This window comes from Propithecus coquereli, unplaced genomic scaffold (genome assembly GCF_000956105.1).
Source record: "Propithecus coquereli isolate 6110/MARCELLA unplaced genomic scaffold, Pcoq_1.0 Scaffold135, whole genome shotgun sequence".
In the NCBI taxonomy this organism is placed as follows: Eukaryota; Metazoa; Chordata; class Mammalia; order Primates; family Indriidae; genus Propithecus; species Propithecus coquereli.
This window is the reverse complement of record NW_012137747.1, coordinates 2,145,811-2,168,220: the sequence shown is the minus strand read 5'-3', so window position 1 is coordinate 2,168,220 and position 22,410 is coordinate 2,145,811. Positions and strand designations below refer to the sequence as shown.

Below are 22,410 nucleotides of genomic sequence, written 5' to 3'. Positions count from 1 at the left end.
AATTAGGAAAATTTCAGTATTAATCAACTCACAGAACCTCCCAAATGCTAAGTGAACATGTTAGCATTTGAGTATATCCCATTAAAGCCCTCAGTTTTCTTATCTGTGAAATGGGGACATTTCAGGTTACTATGAGACTTAATGAGATAATATATATGAAGCTCTTAGCACAGTGCCCCCCACATAATTGATGCATGATAAATATTAGTTTCCCATCTCACATCCAGCTATCTCTAAGAAAAATACAGAAACCAGATTTAAATCTATCTCTAAATCTCGAAATGTAATTTAATAGTTTTCTTATCATTAGGCAGTATCCACTTAACATTGAGTTCCTTTGTTGTGCAGTAGTTTGATTTGATTTGATATTTGCAATTGATTGTCCAGATAGTAAAGAAACATACCAGCTGGTAGAGGTTTCCTGAGAGCATTCATCCTTTTTCCCTAACTGGAGGTAAGATGACGTCAAAACAAATAGGCTCTCTAACAAGGCCTGGGGAGCCCAGCGTGTACAGAATTACTAGTCAATAAAGCTCTTGCCCCAGTTAGCTGTTTTCACCCCAGACCACAGCTTGTAGAAGCTGCTTTTACTTACCCATTATTTCTAGTTGCTAGTCTTGCTCCTAAGGTAGTTGGCCCACACTGTATGTCATTACCAGTTGTTCCCCTCTTTAATCAGAAGGCATAGAGTTGGGGCTTAATGTGTACTAAATGAGCTAAAAGACTCCACCTCAGAAATCAAAATGAGGGTCTTACATAGTTTTATTCTACTTTCTGTTCCTTGCAAGGAATGGTTAATGGGGTCACCAGTGACCAGCCATGTCTGGATAGCTGCACCTACATGCTAGTACCCAGGTCACTTCAGCCCACATACATTCTAGAAGTAGCCACTTGCCAGTGTCAATGTTCAGTCTAAACAGGAGATGGGTTAACTACGTGAATGGCACTGGCTCGTGCAGTAATGGTGTGAAGGCCTCCTCTGTGCCATTTCTCATTCGCCATCTTAGTTACTTACCTGTATAGTCTCAGCACCACGAAGGGCGGATCTGTTGTTTGGCCCTCTGAGACTGTTCTGGTGATTAGTTTTATTTTTTGACTCTTAACATATGTCATGACGTGTAGAAAAAGAATATCACTACTGAATGCTGACCCTCTCCTTGTGGCTTCTGAATCTATGAAATTATTAAGGTAATGCCCGAGCTCAGCCAAGAGTGTGTTCTTAGCTCTGACAGATATTTCTTACATTTACCATGCTCACTATATTCCTACCTGCTTTGCATGAATGGCATATATTTATTTAAGGTTAGAAGATTTAGGTTCTGTATAAGATCTAAGTTCTGTAAATAGCACAAGTGAGCGTGGAAATTATTTTATTTCCATTTAACATGAAATAACCTACAATCTAAAAATATCCAGTCTGTTAACAATTGTGTCACTAATTATTATCCATATGTAGCTAAGTGGCCAAAATACATCTATACTACATATTTATTCCAAGAAACGGTTTTATCAAAAAAAGTCCTAATTCATATTTTAGGCCATTTCTTTAAAATGATTTCTGTTTGCATGTCTCTTTAAAGTAAAAATTGAAATAAAGTGCCTATTATTCCCTCCAGAAATGAAGTGGTACCTAAATCCAAGTTGTGGAAACTGAGATGCTTGTTATATTCTAACTTGCAGATGTGTAACAATGTCTTTTCCACCGGACTTTAGGGAAAAGAGTGCAAATTCGGAAAGCACCTCAAGCCGTTTCAGATGCAGTGCCTGAGAGGAAAAGGTCAACCCCCATGAACCCTGCAAATACAATCCGAAAGACACATGGCAGCAGCAGTGTCTCTCAGCGGCCATATAGGGACAGGGTGATTCACTTACTGGCCCTGAAGGCCTACAAGAAACCTGAGCTGCTTGCTAGACTCCAAAAAGATGGCGTCAATCAAAAAGACAAGAACTCCCTGGGAGCAATTCTGCAACAGGTGAGGACAGCTGGAGAGGGGTCCTTCTGCTCACCTTCTTGTTGAAAAATTCATTTAAAAAGGCTGTGGTCATTATCATCATTGTTGAGATAGGGAAATTTTAGGATCATTTCGATTAGTGGCATGTGAAATATACTGCTAACTCCTAAAGATTAAGTTAAATCATCTTGTTTTAAGCATTTAATTAACAACTAGTTGAAATGTGGGCATTATCTTTATTTGGGACAAACCAAATTTTGCCCTGAATTCCATTAAAAAACAGGCAAGAAGTTTTGGTTGTTTATTTTTAGTCTTGAATCACCTAAACTGTTGCCTTAATTTTCATTGGTTTACATAGGTGAAGTTGTACAATGTGTTCTGTCGGTCTTTGGTTTGTATAAGCCAGAATATTTTTGCCTACTAAATAGTTTAGAATTTGTCTTTCCCTGTATACTTTTTGCTGCCCTTATTACTCTAGCTTTTTCTGTCACTGGGTGTGCCAAGATCAGTCACTTGTCTGCATTAAAGGATATGAAAGTGTAAAGTATTCACTGTGATCAGTTACTTTATAATCACAAACTTAAGTATAAAATTAGGCCATTATTTTTGTTAAAGTCAGTGGTCTATCAGACTGTCTATATATTTTTTATTTTCTTTGTTTTTAAATTTCTTATATTTTTCATACTGACTTCAGGTCATAAATGTTGGCTTGCATTCAGATCCACCATAATAGTGGTCCATCTCTTTTCTTCATTTTTTTCTAAAGCAATAATATTTTCAAAGTTATTCTTTAAATTTTTTTGTTTAAAAAAATCTACAGATTTTCATCTATTATTCAAGAAATAACACTTTCAAGTCCGTTTTTTCATCCATTATCTCTTACATTCAAGGCATGATACTAAATGTTATGAAAGGGTAAACACACTATCTCTAGTTTGGGGTTAGCCAATCCTCAAGGTAACTCGATCAATCTTAAGGATTTGTATTAAATCTTTTGAGCACTTTTTGAAAACACTTAATTTAAATCCATATGTCACATAGCAGTTTTAAAAACGAGTTCAAAAGACAAGATGAGAGAATGAATGAGGATGTGAGTGTGAGTGTTAAGTTTTGTATTTGGAAAAGTGCAGAGAGTCACGTTATAAATCAGAAAACATTTGATAACTGCATCTCCAGATAGGCTGTGAATTACCTTCTGGGTTAGAGGATGGAGAGGGCAAAATGACTACAGAGGCAGTTCACACAGAGACTACTATTGATGTATGGCAGTAGTTATGTGATTATTTATATGCGTATAGATATGCATATCTAAGGATGTAGGACATGAGAATTATTAGTGCTGGTCATTTGGTATTATAGAACCTAAAGCATAATCTCATCCTGGCTGCATGTTAGAATCCCCTGAGGAGCTTTTAAAAAATACCAGTGCCCAAATTCTACCCCAAAGCAACTAAAGCCAAGCATCTAAATGTGGGGCCAAGGCACCAATATTGTATAAGGCCCTAATGATTCTTATGTGTGATATGGGCTGAAACTACTGGTCTAGTGAAAACATAAATAGAAGGGCTAATGACATCTACCATTTTTTTTTTTTTGAGCATGTACCATGTGCCAGGCACAGTCTCATTTAATCCTCATAAGGAAGATAACAGAGGCATATTCAGAACTTTGACTTAAACCAATTATAAGTTTCCTTTCCTGAACATTCCTAGTAGCTTACAAGAAAAATAAAATGGCTATACTCCAATGAAACTGAAAAGTAGACATGAAAGTAAAAGAAAAAGAGCAGCAAGATACACCAATCATCCAAAAATTGGTTATTTTGTCCCAGACAAACTGATTGACAAACAAGTTACCTAAAATAATCAATCCTGCTTTGCCTATGTCAATAGAGATATTTGCTAATTTGTTACTTATACAATAGTTTCTGGCACCCTGTGAACATTATTAATTCAGAAAAATAGTATGTTTTTTAAAATAAACTAAGATGTTGGCTCCCACTGAAATTTGAAAGATCGTTTTAAATTTAAAAATGCTTACCGTCCAGCAGGAAATTTAGTTTAATACTATTTATTACCAAACTGATATATATTAATAAAACTTCTTTTTCTTAGAATGATTATTTTCCTGAAAAAAATGAATTTTCAAAATCAGAGAAACAACTAGATAAAGCTGAATAATGTTCTTCTCAAGCTTAACATTTGAATATTTGGCTCAAGCTCAACATTCATTCATTCAATTCAGTGTATTAAGTCAGAATGTACCAGACACTGTTCTAAATGCTAGAATCCCAAAATGACCCCAGTAGACAATCTCTGCCCTCATGGAGCTTATTCATGAGACAATTTCAGGTGGAGTGGGGAGTTGAGAGGACCTGGGAGAGGGATCAACTACTTTGAGTGGGAAGACTGGGAAATCTCTTTCTCAGATGATTATATTTTAGCCCAAATGATGAGGAAGAGACAAGATCAGTTAGCACTTCTGGAGGCCTGGAGGAAGAGAAGGTTTGTGTGTTCAAGATGGAAAGGCCAGAACACAGGGAAGAGGGAAGCAGAGGCTGAATACTAGAGAATAGTTGCCATGGGCAAGAAGCTTATTAGATTTTATTTTGAGTGAGATGAGAAATCATTACAGAGTTTTAAGCAAGGATATGCTGTAATTTGATTTATACTTTTAATAAGATCACTCAGACTTCTATGGCAAGAATGGCTTGGGAGGCAGGAGTAGAGGAGAGAGACTACTGAAAAGAGCCTACAACAGAAATCCAGGCATGAAGTGTTGGTGGTTTGACCTAGTGTGAACAGTGGAGATGGTTTATTTTATGGTAAGACTTGCCAGTGGATTGGGTATAGGGAGAGGGTGAGGGAAAGAATGAAATCTGTGATTATGACTAGGTGTGTGTCCTGAGCAACTGAATGGATATTGGGCCATTGACTGAGAAAGAGAGGGATAGAAGAGGAATAGGTAAAAGGGGCAAAGGAAGTTCAGGAGTTCTGTCTGAAATAAATGCTGTTCGACATATCCAAATGGAGATGGATGTCAATGGGTAATTACATACAAGGGTCTGGTGTTCAGAGACTAGTTGGGTCTGGAGTTATAAATATAAGAATTAGTAGCATATAGATTGGGTATTGAAAGTTGTAGAGATGAATGAAATCATCTTAGGGGGGAATGAGGAGATTGAAGAAAAGGACAGAAGAGCACTCGAGCATATAGAGCAGTGAGCAAAGGAGACTTAAACAAAGGGCCTGAGAAAGCAGGAGGAAACCAGCAGAATGTCCTATTACCCAAACCTAGAGAAGGGATTGCTGTGGAGGCAGGGCATTAGTATGTGTAGTGCTGAGGGTAATAGAAAATTGAAGGATTGTTGCATTTATTCCACTTCAAGAAATCAGTTTGTATCCTATGTTAATTTATTCACAAATGTGAATTTTAAGTAAGCCTACTATTTTCTACTTTATAACAATAATATTAGAGTTCAGCTAACCTGTGAGGGAAGCATAAACTATCATATTTAATACTACATTAAAAAGACACAGAAAGAAGTCAAGTTACTAAAAAGACCATTCCAGTAGGAAGTGACAGGCAGGAATACCTTTCTCCTATCCTTGAAAATTACTTTTGGTTTGGCACATGAACTCATGCATTTGAGAAGTTAATGTCTTCTAAGCCTAGACACTCTAGGAATTGTAGTTAAGGAATAAGAAAAGATTACACATGGGAATAAATTGTCTGACTAATAATAGTAATTTGAGGGTTTCTTGGTTTACGTTTCCATTTATTGGTTTTGGGAATTTCAAGGACTTTGAATAAGTGGTTCTTTGGGAGAATTGGCATATACAAGGAGCAAGCTAGGTTGTCCAAAAAAAGGACAGACAAGCTTATCAGAATTGACACTGTTTGTGATAACAATTTCTGTTGATGACTAAAGGAAAGTTTTAACCCAACATTCAGATGTTGTTTGGTTTCTACTTAATACAAGCAATAAAGGATTTTTACTGTGACTGGAAAGTAATGAAGTTAATGACCAGAAGTAAATAATGATGTTGGTAATACAGTAGTTCCCCCTTATCCATGGTTTTACTTTCTGGGGTTCTGGTTACCCGAGGTCAATCATTGTCCAAAAATATTAATAGGAAAATTTCAAAAATCAATAATTCATGAGTTTTAAATTGCATGCTGTTCTAAGTAGCATGATGAAATCTCATGCTGTCCTGCTCTGTCCTGCCCTGGACATGAATCATCCCTTTGTCCAGCATATCCACGCTGTATAAATGCTACCCACTCATTAGTCACTTAGTAGGCATCTCAATTATCAGATCAACTGTTGTGGTATCGTAGTGCTTATGTTCAAATAACTTTTATTTTACTTAATGGCTCCAAAGCACAAGAGTAGTGATGCTCATACATTGTTATAATTGTTATATTTTATTATTATCTAGTGTTGTTAATCTCTTACTTTGCCCAGTTTATAAATTAAACTATCATAGGTATGTATATATAGGAAAAAATAGAGGGCTGGGTACCAGCCACAGTTACAGGCATCATCTGGGGGTCTTGGAATGTATCCACTACACCCCCTGAGGGTAAGGAGGTACTACTGTATAAGTATTTTGGATTCCTTTGACTAGAAAATAACTGATTTAAAAAATATCTTCTTCTATTTTTTTCTTAATATGGGCTTATTATTTGATTAAAAATAGGACAAATGTAATGGCCATTTAGGGAAAAAACATTTGGCATGTATATAAAACGTTAATTCCCAAAATGAAGTTGAATGGCTTTTATTGAGATCTGGCATGTACAAAGTGAGCAATCTCTTTGGAGCCAATTGGTATAGTTATTTTCAGTATAAATCCTTAAATTAAGGTCACCTGTTTTAGGTTAGGGGATAGCAAAAATATCTAATGCTCTGTTTTTATACCATGTACCAGGTAGCCAATCTAAATCCCAAGGACCTCTCGTATACCTTAAAGGATTATGTTTTTAAAGAGCTTCAAAGAGATTGGCCTGGATACAATGAAATGGACAGACGGTCATTGGAGTCGGTGCTCTCTAGGCAAGTTCTTTTTTTCCTTTTTCTTTTTTTTTCTTTAAAAATGATGTAGATAAATAATTATTTCAATCATTGTTATCTTAGTGTTAAGGTGGAAAAGACAATCAAGGGTGAACATTTTTAAATTCTCTCCATAACACATAATATGTGTGTCCTTTACAGAAAACTAAATCCATCTCAGAATGCTGCCAGCACCAGCCGTTCAGAATCTCCAGTATGTTCTAATAGAGACGCTATATCTTCTCCTCAGGTATTTCATGAGGTTATAGAATCATAGACCTGACATAGACCTCAGGGGCCAGCTAGTCGGTTTCTCTAATGTATGAAGTGAAGCTTGCCTGCCCAAAGCTGCACAGCTAGTTCACGGCCAAGCTCAGCCTAGGGTTTAGGTGTGGACTTCCAGCCCAGAACGCTTTCCACTACACAGCACTGTTTGTCAGAATACTCAATGTGTACCTCGCTTTCCATTTGTAAAGTTTACGTTTTGTTTTAGATTTTCTACTTTTCACTATGGTCACTAACTAGAAGACTTATCCAGCCCCATATAATTCTCACATTGTATGGAAAACTGAAAATATTTATGTTGTCTGAAACGTATTCCAGAAAAATATTCTTGGGGAAAAATGGATTTGCAGTAAACAAATAAATGAAAAGCGATAGCATTTTCATGTATTTTCTTAAAAGGTTTTTCAATTGGATCCTTATCAGAATACTCCCAATCAGATTCCTCTCCAGTTTAGAGGTGTCCCCAAGAGATTAAATCCATCCTGGAAAAAGGTGGGAGCCCCTGGGCAGGCCTACAGTTCAAGCATGCCTGGCTCTCAGCTGACTGGCCAGCCTCAAAACTCTCTCAGTGTCCCTCCCAGGTGCTTTGGATGGACTGTGGTACAGACCTTCCCACCCCAATACTGCTGCCATAATGTCATGTCTCTCTCTGGACCCTGCTCCCAAGAATTAGGAAACGTAGACAATGTATGGAAAACACTAAGCATGCCCTGAGCAAAAGGCTGTTCACACATCAGAAAAGATTAGAAACCTATAGTGAGGAACAGAGGAGAAGCAAAAAAAAAAAAAAGCAAAATTCTGTCCTTGTATGTACAATGTCTATGGAAGCCTCACTTTTAATGCCAATGATTATAAAACCACTTCTACTCTGATCAAATTATATACTGGGTGCCAAGTAAATGGTGTTAAATTCAAAACAGAATAAATTAATGCATTCATTATTTTCTTTCAAGCTAAAATACAAGGCACAGCATTACATTTAAGCAAAAATATGAATTTATGTTTTATACTTTTTGGCTGTCTAAAGTTCCCTTTTAACTTAATAAACAACTATTGTTATTGCTGGATTAGGCTAATATTAGCATACTTTTCTTTAAAGTACTAACACATTATTTTTTAATGGACCAGTTATTAACACTTATTTTCCAATCCGATGAAGAGATATGTAAAGGTAAAAAAGTTAAATAGCATTTCAACAGTAATAGAGATACTTAGAGAAACTACTCTGCAAGTGCTGGCTGTTCCACTCTAAGAAAGATGAAATGATAAATGACAGCCATAACTGTCATAAATGACAGTATTCATAACTGGAGCATTTTAGCACATTAGAGATTAAAATAAGTGGAGGCTTATTGCCCTTTACCTAGCTGTGTTAGTTCTCACAGAGTAAAATGGTACAAATTGCTTTCTCCTCTCATTTAATATAACTAGGTCAACCATGGCCAGCAGTGGAGGGCAGCTCCTCTGTTTAATACTTTCCTGAGTGGTGTGATCCACAGAAATCAGCATAGTCTCTCTAGGAAGTTAGGGTGAGGCTGTATGATCAGAAAGAATTGAGTAAACACTCCAGGAGGAGACATATATTTGCCAGATTCTGCTTTTTGACATTAGACATGAAAATTTATTTCACTTTTGGGTGATTTTTTGTTGATTTGGTTTGGTTTGGTTTTCGGAGTTTTTTGCATAAGCATAGAGAAAGGTTCACACAACCCTGGTAATAGACTTAAGTATGAGTAAGATTAGTCAGTTGTTTAACCAGTCATGTAAGTATTGAATTTATTGAATTTCAGTGCAAACTGGCTCACTTTTTTCCTTTTCCCTCCCCTAGAAACGGCCTTTGGATTCAGATTTTATTGATCCTTTAATGAATAAAAAAGCCCGAATATCTCATTTGACGAACAGAGTACCGCCAACACTAAATGGTCATTTGAATCCCACCACTGAAAAATCTGCTGCAGGCCTCCCGCCGCCCCCTGCAGCTGCCGCCATCCCTACCCCTCCACCGCTGCCTTCAACCCACCTGCCCGTCTCACACCCTCCCCAGATTGTAAATTCTAACTCCAATTCCCCTAGCACTCCAGAAGGCCGGGGGACTCAAGACCTACCTGTTGACAGTTTTAGTCAAAATGGTAGCATCTATGAGGACCAGCAAGACAAATATACCTCTAGGACTTCTCCGGAAACCTTACCCCCTGGTTCAGTTCTACTAAAGTGTCCAAAACCTATGGAAGAAAACCATTCAGTGTCTCACAAAAAGTCCAAAAAGAAGTCTAAAAAACACAAGGAAAAGGACCAAATAAAAAAGCACGACGTTGAGACTATTGAAGAGAAGGAGGAAGACCTTAAGAGAGAAGAGGAAATTGCCAACCTAAGTAACTCCAGTCCAAATTCCAATGGAGGTATTTTACCTTTGTAAAAAAACTAACTAAATGTGCTAGATGAACTGGAAGAGCCTGGTAGAGCATATTATCATAAGTTTGAGATTATATAGTTTTTAATTAGTAATGCTTTTTTTTAATAATGTTTTTCTAGCAAATGACCATCCATTTAATTACTAAGTTTATTACTATTATTACTATTAATTACTAAGATTATTTATATCTTATGATTGTGCTTTCAAGCATATTTTTTTTTCATTTTACATCAGTTTTTCAGTCTCCTTTTGGCCAACTATTACACATGGTTTCAATATTTCTTAATAAATGGCATTTGAAATTGACCCTGTCATCCTCCAGAGACTCTGTTTTGGAAGGTGGACTTGGATGCCTTTTTTCTATATCTGTTATGATATTGTACAACCTCAACATGACCTATTATATGCCATTTTTGAACTGATTTAACCAGACACACAATTAGTAATAAAAATATTCATTTCCTTCTTTCCCAAAGAAACGGGGTCACCCCTGCTTTAATTAATATTAGCACAGGGGAAATGTCAAATTTTTTATAAAACAGGCAAAGTACAATTACATTTGCAGATCCATAACATCATCTTCATTTGAAGTGAAAATTTCTGTTTTACAAGGCCATTAGATATTATTAGCTTAATAGATCTTAAGATTTTTGTTTTTGTTGGGGTTTTTTTTCAATTTTAAGAGTCCTATTTTAGTGAGCTAACATCAATTATTATTTGTAAAATTTACCATTTCAGGCTTTAGGGTGCGTAAAATCCAACTAGAGACCCAAAGAAGCTTAAAATAATGCTTTATCTCTAAAGAAAAGCTAATCAGTAGAAAAACTGCTTACCTAATCATTAAAAACTATGACAAAATTAGATTTTCTTTCTTTTTTTTGTTCAAAGTTGTCCTCTAAAACTTAAGGTCTTGCATGCCAGCACATAGAAGATCCAAGTTCATCATTTGGTATTGCTGCCAATTTTTAACCCGGAATAACAAAGGCAAAATTCCCCAGAAAAACACAACTTTAGAATAAAGTCACTTTAATGAACAGAAAGAGTTATAAGGAGTTATCTTTCTGTATTTTGCCCATAACACTGAAAGTTTGTAATCCTTAGATTTAACTGACCATTTTTGCCATATAAGAGAAACCCTGATTATTTTCTTTTAGTGGTACTTCCAAAGAAGGAGTTGTAGAATAATGTGATACAGTACATATTGACCTGGATTGGGTATATTGCACGTCAGAGCATATCTGTTGAAATATTTCAATCAGTGTAATACTATATTATGGCCCAAGGGGTAGGTGTAAGCTTTTTCCCTTCAACACTCTTATAGTCGAGTTTGTCAGGTCAGGAAAAGACATGAAGGAAGAAGTAAAACTCCATGTTCGGAGTTAATAAGCCAGTGGGTATACCCCACTCTCCAAACGTCCCACCCTCAAATGGTGATGCTGAGTCAGAGGCTAGTAGTGTCAGAAGGATTGGATTCCAGTGTGTTGGGACCTACAGCAGAGATTTGAGTGTTATGAGAGTTGGAGACCTGGAGAAGCAGACCTATTCCTTTGAGTCCTTTACTGAGGATAGTACCTTTCAGAGCCAATTGGGACTATTACAAACTGAGGACAGATCCAGACCCACATCTCCTGCATCTTTTGGCACTTGTACTTGATACCTTTTCCTTTAAGACTCAGGCTGTTGTAAAAAGCATGCTTTTGCCCAAGCCTGCATCAAACATATGTAGGTAAACAATATGCCCACAGAGCCTATATAATTTGTTTAGGGTACTTTGTCCTTTAAAGTATTTAATAGTAAACTGACAAATGATCAGATATTCACTTTTGTATTATATGTTTGTCAGCAGACATGGTTAGGGTTTGAGTTATCAGTTTAACTCTGCTTTGAGTGATAAAAAATTACCCTAATAAAAAGTCTAACCATAGCCTCTAGGAATGGTACATGTAAGCAAATGGAATACTGAGGAATTTATACACTTTCATAATATAGCCTAAGTGACTGGCACTTTTTTTGTCCCAAAGGGAAAAAAAGTTCTATTTAGTATTATGAGAGCTAGAGATTAGAGGAATGTAAATCAACATTCAATAATACCTTATTTTAAATTACCTTAAACCAATGGGAAAACTTCCTACCCACTTCCACCGTCTGCATACAAAAAAGAGAGGCAATAAAAATACAGTGACCAAAGCAGTCTGCTACCTGACTTTATTGTCTCATCTGCCTTGTTTGAATCTCATGAAAAGTAGATGTTGATGTAAAATTTGTATCTCCCATTGTCTGGCCGCATCTGCCACCACAATCTTTGAATTGCTGGGCAGATGCCACAACTGTTGTTGAAAGAATAGAAGATTGACCTTGGGTTAAGATGGAATTCCTTTATTGTGCAGACACTGCAGTAGCCAGGGTGCTTTAAATGCCTGGCGTCAGTTCTGCTGGCGCTGGTCATAGGGCTTCTATTGTTCGTGTTCAATTGTATTCCTTGCTCACTGTTGCTTATTGAGATGGGAGAATAGAATTTGAGGAAAAGTGTTCCAGATGTTTCTAATCTATTTTAGAATTATAGGCATTTGATAACCTTACTGGTTGATGAACACTTTTAATTATTTTTTTTTTCATAGGAGTTAAAGAGGGTTGCATTGCCTCCACGGAACCTTCAACAATTGAACTCCCAGATTATTTGATGTAAGTTCATATGTCTGCCAATGGAGACAGCTGTTTAATGTTAGAAAGTTTACAAATTCTTTTCCCATAATTTGCAAATGAGAAAAGTAAGAAGTTCCAGATATAGAGTCCCAGAGCCACCCCTGCAATTGAAAGGCTGCCATTAAGTGGCCTTTCCAAAGACTTCCCAAGTCCACCCTTGTCTCTGCATGCGCAGGTTTTGCCTCCCCCTGCTCTGAGCTGCATTCGTTGGCCTTTAAATATAGAGAAGCCTGTCCTTTGTTCCAGGGCCAGGCAAGCATTTGATTATGGAAGATTTCAGGGATCTGACTGTGCAAAGCTGACAGTCTATCAATGCACAGTCATTCACTTGGGCCCCCCAAAGGGACAGTTTATTACTGACAAAGTGCTTGAACCACTGCACTTAATAATACAAAGTAGAGAAAGATTGATTTGTATTTAAATAAAGTTCTGCCTTGAAATTAATTTTCAGAGGAGAGACTAGTAAAAATACATTTTACTTTAATACTGGTTATAATGTTTTTCTTGTTATGACAACAAGTTGCTAAATGCTGAGCTAGGGACATTTTTGTAACTGGTTATCACAGAAATTATAACTTGGACACATAATTTTAGCTTTTTTACAGGATAAAAGGCTTCTGTAAGAAGAAAATAATTAAGCTGCAAGAGCCTGAAAAAATTGAGAGTGATGGGGCAAACAGATCTGACTGCACATAGCTTTGAAAATGAACAAATGTGCAAAATAACTAGAATGTAAAATGAAAAATGGAATCTGGGCTATATGAATTTTTTTTTTTTCTGTTAGTAGTATCTCACAGTAGACAAAGTTAAGCTATGCTGTTTAGCCCTGCTCATTTCCAGAGTAGAAAACATTTTAGATTTAAAACATGTCGCTTCTTAACAGTAGTGGGAAAGCTATACTTTTTGGGGAATGATACAGCCTGAAACCATAATGCTGGTTATTGTCTCTTAACTAACAGGAACCCAAGAAACCATGTTGTGTACTCTCTCATCTGAGGTAGTATATGATTTTAGAGATTTGAGGGGGGAGACTTGAAAGGTAGCTACCATCAGGTTGGTAGGTTGTCAACAGCCAGGCACCCAGGACCACCACTAGCTCTGCTGCTGAGGGGATTCACCTCTCCAACTACAAATCAGTTCTCCTTAAAAGTCTTCTGAAAGTCGGCCCCCTCAAATAACAACCACCAGTGTAGTGCCCTCATTCTCTTGTGGTGGATTTTGAATTCCTCTTTTTTATAATGGTGACATATACTTACTTGTTACATATGACAAAATCAGGTGGGGAGACTAAAAAATAATGCCAAACTTTTCCCTATGGATTCAAGGCTGGTACTGTTTTGCCAACTTCATTAGTTAGTTAATTCTGTATTTAAAAGGTTTTTTTAAGGTTACCGATCAAAGGATGGTTGCCAGATCTGCCTCAATGCATTTCTGTATATTTGTCCTGTTTCCAGTGCTTTGTGATTGTTTGCTTAATTTATTTAAGTAAAAGCAAGTTTTTTAACAAAAGTTAAGTCTTATATAAGTATAGCAAATTTTTTAAAAGTGGTGAGAAAGCATGAATTTTCAGAAAAATTACCAAAAATACAGAACTTAAGTTGCCTCATAAGAAAACTGAAAGGACATACTACAAAACCTAAATCATCGCCTTTGAATAATTCTTATTTAACTACAGTAATTTCTAATTTTTATATAATCAGAACACTTTTGTTGTTTGTGGTTATGAGTTACCCAAACTGTTTAAAATTTGTTTCCATCACTGCATTAAAAGCCAACTATAGAACCATAACAATCTTTGTCAAAAATAGTGAAATGCTTTCTGTTAAAATGCCAGTATAGTCTCTTTAATAGCAACACAATTGTTGGCCAATATGGTATTTTTCCCTAAGGAAATTATTAATATTAAATAAAATACTGAGGGTGTGATTTCAAGAAAGTGGGGTAAATACGTAATAAATTAAGTGTGAGTTTCTGGGTTGCTTTAGCTAGCCATTTTGTTGATACATGCTTATCCCCAGGGACCTCTTTTTACCCTGAGGCTCCCTCTGGTGTGGAGTGAAGACAACCCGTGTCTAGGAAGGACAGCTTCTCTGCTTGGCTAGCCATGTTCCTTTTATAGCTAAGACACCAGGAGGGCAGCTGTACATCAGCATACTATCGCTGTCTCAGTTACACTCAGAAAATTAAACCTCCACACTGTCTAACTCAGCATGAATAAAAATATTAATGAGGACACTAAGTTTGCTCACTGCGTCACTTTTCTCACATTTGCTACTAGGCATCTGTGATATAGCAATTGAAATAAAACTGGCAAGATTGTATAAAACCATTTGGAGAGGACTTAACTCTAAGATTTTTTAGCCCAGTTAAGAATATATGTGTCCACCCAGGGGACATTCTGAAGCTTCTGTCACCTGCCCACAATTGCTTTGAAATGTCAATTTTTAATGCAAAAAATCAAGGGAATTTTGTATTCTGTGGCAGGAGCACATAGTGCCAAGAACCAGACAATTCCCAGATCCACAAACAAATAATGCTATTTGTTTTAATGTTAAAATACTATTTTAATTTGCTTACCACTGAATAAATTGACACTCTAGAAAAATGACCTTCACTTACCAGGACCCTCGGGGTGTTCACACTCCAAAGTAAAATACAGATTTGTGACATTTTAATAAGAATGTAAATTAGACTAACAGTACAACACTGGCTTTCTGTTCAATATATATCTGTATGATATTTAAGTGTTTGAAAAGAGCTAGGGAAATGTGCCTTTTGGGTCTAACTCTCATTTTAAAAAAATGCTAAATAATTTCCTTTTTGTGTTTTATGTATTTGCCCAGTCATAAATATTAGGAAAGGGATAGAGGGAGCAAGCCTGAGGCACTTTGTCGAAGATTTCTGCTGGTAGCGTGTCTGAAAGGCCAAAAGACAGACTGCCTCTCGTAAAGTAATGGGTCCAGAAAGAGCTTTGACTTCAGCACTTAGTGACTGCGTGACATTCTCCTGGTTTCACATTACCCATTGAGTCTTTCTGTCTCGATATAACTCATAACAGATGGGTTGGCCTCTACCGTTAGTGTGGTAGTGAATTATTTTGGATAGAGAAAGGTTCAGGAAGCTAGATCTATGTCTATATTGTTTATTTTTACATAGCTGCACTTTAATTCTGTTGCTACCATGTCTTTTTTACATTTACTCTCCTTCACCGAAGCTCTTAAGCTCTCCTGTGTGATAATTTCAACTGGAAGGTGTTTGAAGGAGGCACCTGGCGGCAAATCCATGGCAAAGCATCATTAAATACTAGTGATACATGCATGGATATAGTTTCTAAATGTTAGGATTTTTTTAAAGTAGGGCATTAAATATATACAACTATTATGTATTTATAATAATGAAAAATAAAAAACTTAAAAATAAGTAAAAAACGTCTAAATATTTGGTTTAAATCTCAGACTTGTGCAATCATGTTTATGTGTAGTTACTCTCCATTTGTCTTTTTCCTTTTTTTGTTATTAGAAAATATATCGCTATTGTCTCCTATGAGCAACGCCAGAATTACAAGGATGACTTCAATGCTGAGTATGATGAGTACAGAGCTTTGCATGCCAGGATGGAGACTGTAGCCAGAAGATTTATCAAACTAGATGCACAAAGAAAGCGCCTTTCTCCAGGCTCAAAAGAGTATCAGGTAAATGGATTTGCTCCTACATGGACTGACTTGTTTTTGCCTTCATATTTTGCCTTCTTTCTTTCCCTGCCCCCACCCAATCCCAGCCATCCCACTGGCCTTTAGAGCAAGTCCTCAGGCAGTCCAGCCTCTCTGCTGCTTTAGGAAACTAAATATTTGAAATAGCTCTTGAAAATAGATTAGCACAGTAAACCCGTATTTCCACCAGTGGAAAACACGTTGTGCCACAGTAACATGGTATATGGTGTATTGAGAAAAACACCAAACACAACTAAATAGAAAAAAAGTTGAATCTTGAGGTTCATTTAAATATTTGATTAAGACTATAGTGCCTAGGACTAGGGCTGTCTCCCAAAACTGTGCTATTTCCAAGTAAATTTTTTGAAATTATTTTTTAAAGAACCCCGGTCTGACACAGAATAGGGAAGATATAGAGATAGGAAATAACGGGGACTTAATACCACAGAGGTTTGGGGTTTAATTGAAAAAAAGTTTGGTACTTGTAGCTGTTCCAGAGACTGACCTTTGTTAGCTAGTATTAGTCTGTTTCCACTTCCCTACTTTAAGTGTTAATATTACTGCAGGTGACAAAGAGCAGTAGATGCCTGACCTGCCTCCTGATTTTTTTTATAGTTCTTAGCAAAAGGATTAATAGAAGTGAGTATTTCCTTCCTCGTGTAGGCCAGATAATTATGTGGTACTTCACAGCTATGAATGGTTCGGTGCCTCTAACCCTGCCCTCTACCACTGGTTCTGACTGGAACCTACAGGTGACGATGGATGAGTTTTCCCACAACAGGAAAAACAGCCCGAGAGCATTTGTGTCCTAGAGATTCAATATGTCTTCTATTAATGGGCTTTAGTCTTTTCAACAAGCTAGTGAAAGTTATAGAAGACTTTGCCAGAGTAATCGGTGTTTGGGTTGTAAGAGGTTGGTGATACGGTGTTTTGGGTGTTTTGGGGTTTATTTTTTTCTACATAATTATTTATGAGTGTACATGATTATATTCAAACCAAAATGTAATTCCAAGGACTGCTGAGTGCTAAGAGTGGGCTTTGGAGCCTCGCTACCTGGCTCAGATTCCCAGCTCTGCCATTTAATATTTGTGTGGCCTTGGGCAAGTTACTTAATGCCACTTTGCCTCAAAGTCCCCACCCATAGAATGGGATAATCATAGAGTTGTGAGGAATAAATGTAAGTAAACATTTGTAAATGGCTTAGATCCATGCCTGGTACTTGGTAAATAGTGCCAGCCAGCTAGTTTTCCCCAGCCACCTGTTCCCTCCAGCAGCCCCAGGGCAATCATTATTACTAGTGCCCAGTGCGTCCTTTCAGAAGTGTGTTTATGTGTGTGGTGTGTGCATGTGTGCATATGTTGTATGTATATAAAATATGTGTACATACAAGTATATTCACACAGGCACCATATTTAATTGAATCTGAGGTTTCTTCAGTTGTAAGATGCACCCCATGACTTACAGTATGATATGTTATTGTTTATCCTAGTTTCATCAAAATGAGAAGAAATTAGCATCTTACAAGTAATGCAATCCTTAGAATATAATACTATTCTATTTCTCCCTTTTAAACACATGGTATCAAACTGTCTGTATTGTTTTGCACTTTGCTTTTTTCACTAAACAATATAACACATCTTAGAGAATTTTTTTATATCAGTACATAAAGCACTTCCCCATTTTTTAATGGCCTCTTAGTATCCTTTGTATAGATTGATGGACATTTTGATTTTGTTTACTGTCATTTGCTGTACAAATAGTGCTGCAGTGAATAACCTTGTATATGCGTCATTTCACTCAGGGTCAAGTATATCTGTAGAATAACTAAGGATTGCTGAGTCAGCTTTGCATTTGCTATTACAGCTGTTGCCAAATTGCCTTCCATAAAGATTGTACCAAGTTACATTCCCACCATCAATATTTCCTACACTCTTGCTGAATGCATGTTAGCTATTTGTATTGCCCCCCGCAAAAAACATTGTTCTCTTCTGATTTCTAATTTTTAATTTTGTAGAATGTTCATGAAGAAGTCTTACAAGAATATCGGAAGATCAAGCAGGTAAACATTATCACTGTTGATTTTCTGACCTGTAGTTGAGAAGTATTATAAATTGTGCAACCTAATTCCTCACTGTTTTTTTTCCTCTGCAGTCTAGTCCCAATTACCATGAAGAAAAATTCAGATGCGAATATCTTCATAACAAGCTGGCTCACATCAAAAGACTAATAGGTGAATTTGACCAACAACAAGCAGAGTCATGGCATTAGACCTCTGCTTGGACCAGAAGATGTGAATAAACTTAAGCTTATTTATTTAAAATTCCAAATGAGTTGCTCTAGATTCTAAAAAGATGAAACTTTGTCTGTTGAAAAGTTTCAGTATTAGTAAACATGAGTTACTTTTTTTTGTTTTGTTTTGTTTTTTTCATTTTATTTTGCTTCCCTGCATTTCGAAGCTGCTTTTTCTGATCCTTTTCCTCCTCCCCCTCAAGACTTGTGTTTGTTAATAGAAATAATTTTTTTTAGGTATTGGGGATCCAGTGTCTATCCTGCAAATCAGTTTTTTTTCCTCAAAAACTTGTGTTTGTCATTAGAAATGATTTTTTAGATATTGGGGATCCAATGTTCACACTTAAAAGTTGTGTGTGTTTAAAAAAAAAAAAGAGTAATGTGCAAGGTGAAATGCTTTTGGATAAACATACGCCTATTTTCTGACCTTTCTTAATGCGAACTCTTTGCCTTAAATGGTAGAATATTTAGAAATTTGCACAAAATACAAAAAAAAAATTAAAACATTGTCTTGGAGGGTTAAAAAATAGAAAGGTATATGAGTATGTATATGTGTCTAGATTTGCCTACACATATGTATTTACAGACTGACTCGATCTAGAACATTAAATCCACCCTGCAAGTTAACCCCCCATTGCAATGGTTGCCTTAAGGTGTTTGCTAGTTGTGTACATAGTGTGGTTAATCATTAGCTACACTGCTTCCCACTTGATTAGAGCAACGGGAAGCATACTGTGGCCTACCAGCGTCTGGAAGTGTGTGCTCAACCTGTATGTGTGCAGAGGTGGTGTGGATGTGAGCGTGCATGAAGGAAAAAAAGCTGCTACTCTCAGTAGGCCAAACGCTCAGGTTAAACAACTGACGAGTGTTACTGTAGGGTTTGTTTTGTTTTTGTTTTTTTTTCTGTCAAATTGCTACTTCTTTTGTGGAAAACAAAAGCATTTCCATTTCAACAGTTTGTCAGCTTTATTAATGTTGGGCAAAAATTGATATGTTATGAAAATGAAACAGATCTATAGTTTTGGGGCAAAATTATAAAATTAAATGTGTAGGTAACCTATTTATATACTGCTATAAAGTATTTTTTGAAGAGAGATATGCAAAGAAGCTATTACCTACATGAGATGTATATTTAAAGATTTTTTTTTCATCCTGGGTGCCAGGAATATAAAGAAGAGTGGATATATTTAACCATAACATACTGTGATTCATCAAACAGCACAAGCTTTCATTTCACGGAGTTTATCTGTTGACGTTGATTTAAACTATCACTTGTTTTATCATGTGGGAACATAAGTTATGTAGTCAAAAATATAAGGATTTTGAACTAATGTTGATTCAAATTGTGTTGTCTTATTGTATTGTCTTTTCAAAGTGCTGCCAGTTGAAAAGGGAAGCATTATGTTTACAAATCTGTTTTGAAATGTTTGCCAAAATTTTGGTAGTGTCTTTAATAAAGATATTTGTCTTCAGCATCCAGAAAAATAAATAAGTAATGTTGTTGTGTATCACTGTAAACCAGAAAATGTTGGTATCTAAAAAACATGAGAGAGCGTGTGGATTAACTTTTCTCTTTAGAGTTTTTCTAAAACATTAAGTGGAAAGATTAGATACTATATTAAAAGTATACACAGGTGTACAGACTATACAAAGACTGAAACAAGATCCTTTTGCACTACAACTCTATAACATTACTGCAGAAATTTTATTTCTATGTCGCGTGGACCTCTAGGGAATTTCTATTTCTTTTAGCGTTGAGATCCCTGGTGCTCTTCCTTTTACCTCAAAATTGGTACAATCATTATTAAATGTTAATTTATTTCAAACTTTCAATTGAAAAAAGAAAGAAAAAGAAACTTATTAATCGGGGATAAATTTGGTCCTCATATTATGGTAGAGTCTCCTGAGGGGTGTGTCTATAGGTGATGACCTATTTCTTAGATATCTTAGCCTTTTAATCAAAGATTGTGTGCTATTTGCTATGAGCAATGTTTCTCAAAAGCAAGGTGCTTGGACCATTTGCATCACCCAAATTAGGATCTCTGGGTATAGGGCCCCCAAATATCTGCATTTTCACAGATTTCCTATAGGTGACTTTTACAAGCTAAACTATGAGAACCATTGACTTGGATGTAGCTCTAAACTTAGTTCTTGAAATCTTGAATTGAAGGTCAGCTGTTGACTTTTTTTTTTTTTAAGCCCATCACTATCAGCAGGTACAAATCACTCTTCCCCTGTGCATGATCTGAGGGGCCCCCCTCAGTTGTTTCACTGCCAACTCTTATGTCAGAACTTGTTTACAAACAAGCCCTCCAGTTGGTTAATTGTTATCCACTTAACCTATCCTCTACATCAGCACGTCTTCTGGTTAACATGTTGGGTAACAGTGGAAGCTGGAGATGCTTAATGGAAATCCAGCAATGCACACCCTTAGACTTGACCACATACCAGTAAAAGCCTTAATTTAGATTTTTGTTGTATACATTGGACAGATCTTACAAAATGTTTATCTGTCTGTTGCAAATTTGAGAGTTATAAATCTCTGGATCTGCTATTACCCAAGGTTGCATGTCTTTTGACGATGGGCATGAGCCTATTAAAATATTTATAATCATTTTTCATCACCTACTGCAAGATTTTCACATTCTTGCAAATGATTGCTGTAGGAATGGGTGGCCACTTGGTATCAGTTACTCTGATGGAAGATTTTATTTCGTTTTTTGGAAGAACAGTACGTGTAAAAATTGTGATTAGAGAATGAGTTGTGTTGTCTTTTCCATCACATTTCATCAAAAATAATTTGAAGGACTCTTTTTACCAACACCCTTAAATCAACTCCAGACTGAATGAGCAGCTAATTTAAAATAAACTGAGAGAATATATTAACTAGATGTGGACTTTTTTAAAACATGGATATTTCAACTCCTACCTTATTAGTTATTTCCCTTGGAATACTTTAGAGGGGTTAACTTTCAACTCTCTAAGCAGTAAAGGATGTTTAATACTTGCTCTCACAAAAGTAATTGGTGTGGTGAGTTTGCATTCCATGCATTGATTATAAAAATTCAGTATTAATTTTCTTTCCTCTCTGATTGATTTTATAACATTTGTAGGGGTTTTCTTTTCCCTTAAAGTGTTTCACTTTATTATGTAAAACAAATGCATACTCGCACGTTGGAAGGAAGATGTTGAAATGGGGTTTAGGCACAAATGGTTCATCAGTTCAGACACTCTGCTTGGGTGCCTTACCCTTTCCATTACTGCGTGCTTTGCTTCTGGAACTTGGCTGAAACTCTTCAGCCAGTTTGTTTTATTTCTAGCAATATGAGTGTCGAGTCACGTGTGCTTGGTATATGCTTTTACTACTTTTGAAGTTCTACAGTTTATTACTTGCCCAAGTGTTACTAAATCCTTTTCTTATGTGTACTGGATGAGAAGAAAATTCTAGCCAGCACTTTGAGAGGAACATTTTGGGAAAGGATATTGACCGCCACTACTAAATGAAGGCCGCAGAGGATGTTATCAATGTTATGTTATTTGTAACCTGAAAATTGAACAAGGGTGTGAGGCTCATTTCAAATGATTTTGAAGTGTTAAATATATATATATCTCTGCTGTTTCTCAGCTGTTCCACCCAAACCATGTTAGGACTCTCAAAGGTAAAATGTCACAGGGGCTTTCCAGTTGTTACTGAGCTGGCAGTCCCTGTTGTTCTACACCAATTTCAGTTCAATAAAAATGTTAACTTTGCAATTCTGGTACTTGTTTTTCCTTTGTCTTATTTCAAGGCTTTGTTTTAACTTAGTTTTAAAAAACAAAAAACAACCCCAGACAAAGTGTTCTCTGATGCCCTAATGTAAATGATCTTCCTGGGACAGAGATACTGCTTGGCAGTGACTCCAGGAAGTGGGTCAGGGTATTTGCCCTAGGACTCTGCCTGTTTTATTAGTGTAAGACATGCCCTCTGGAGGCAGCTTCTGCTAGGGGAACAATAATCATACTT

At 36.4% G+C, this 22,410-nt stretch overlaps 1 protein-coding gene across 1 annotated transcript in view; it reads left to right on the top strand.

Annotated features, from left to right (window-relative positions):
• The window catches only part of ELL2 (elongation factor, RNA polymerase II, 2), a 78,423-nt gene extending 56,263 nt beyond the window's left edge, over positions 1-22,160 (top strand). The window contains exons 5-12 of the mRNA XM_012638835.1: positions 1,714-1,973; positions 6,887-7,011; positions 7,171-7,258; positions 9,122-9,692; positions 12,325-12,388; positions 15,929-16,100; positions 18,133-18,177; positions 18,270-22,160. Of these exons, the coding sequence (XP_012494289.1) occupies positions 1,714-1,973; positions 6,887-7,011; positions 7,171-7,258; positions 9,122-9,692; positions 12,325-12,388; positions 15,929-16,100; positions 18,133-18,177; positions 18,270-18,386 (1,442 nt within the window). The 3' untranslated portion in view covers positions 18,387-22,160. The remainder of the gene's footprint in view (positions 1-1,713; positions 1,974-6,886; positions 7,012-7,170; positions 7,259-9,121; positions 9,693-12,324; positions 12,389-15,928; positions 16,101-18,132; positions 18,178-18,269) is intronic.
• Positions 22,161-22,410: the final 250 nt, after the last annotated feature.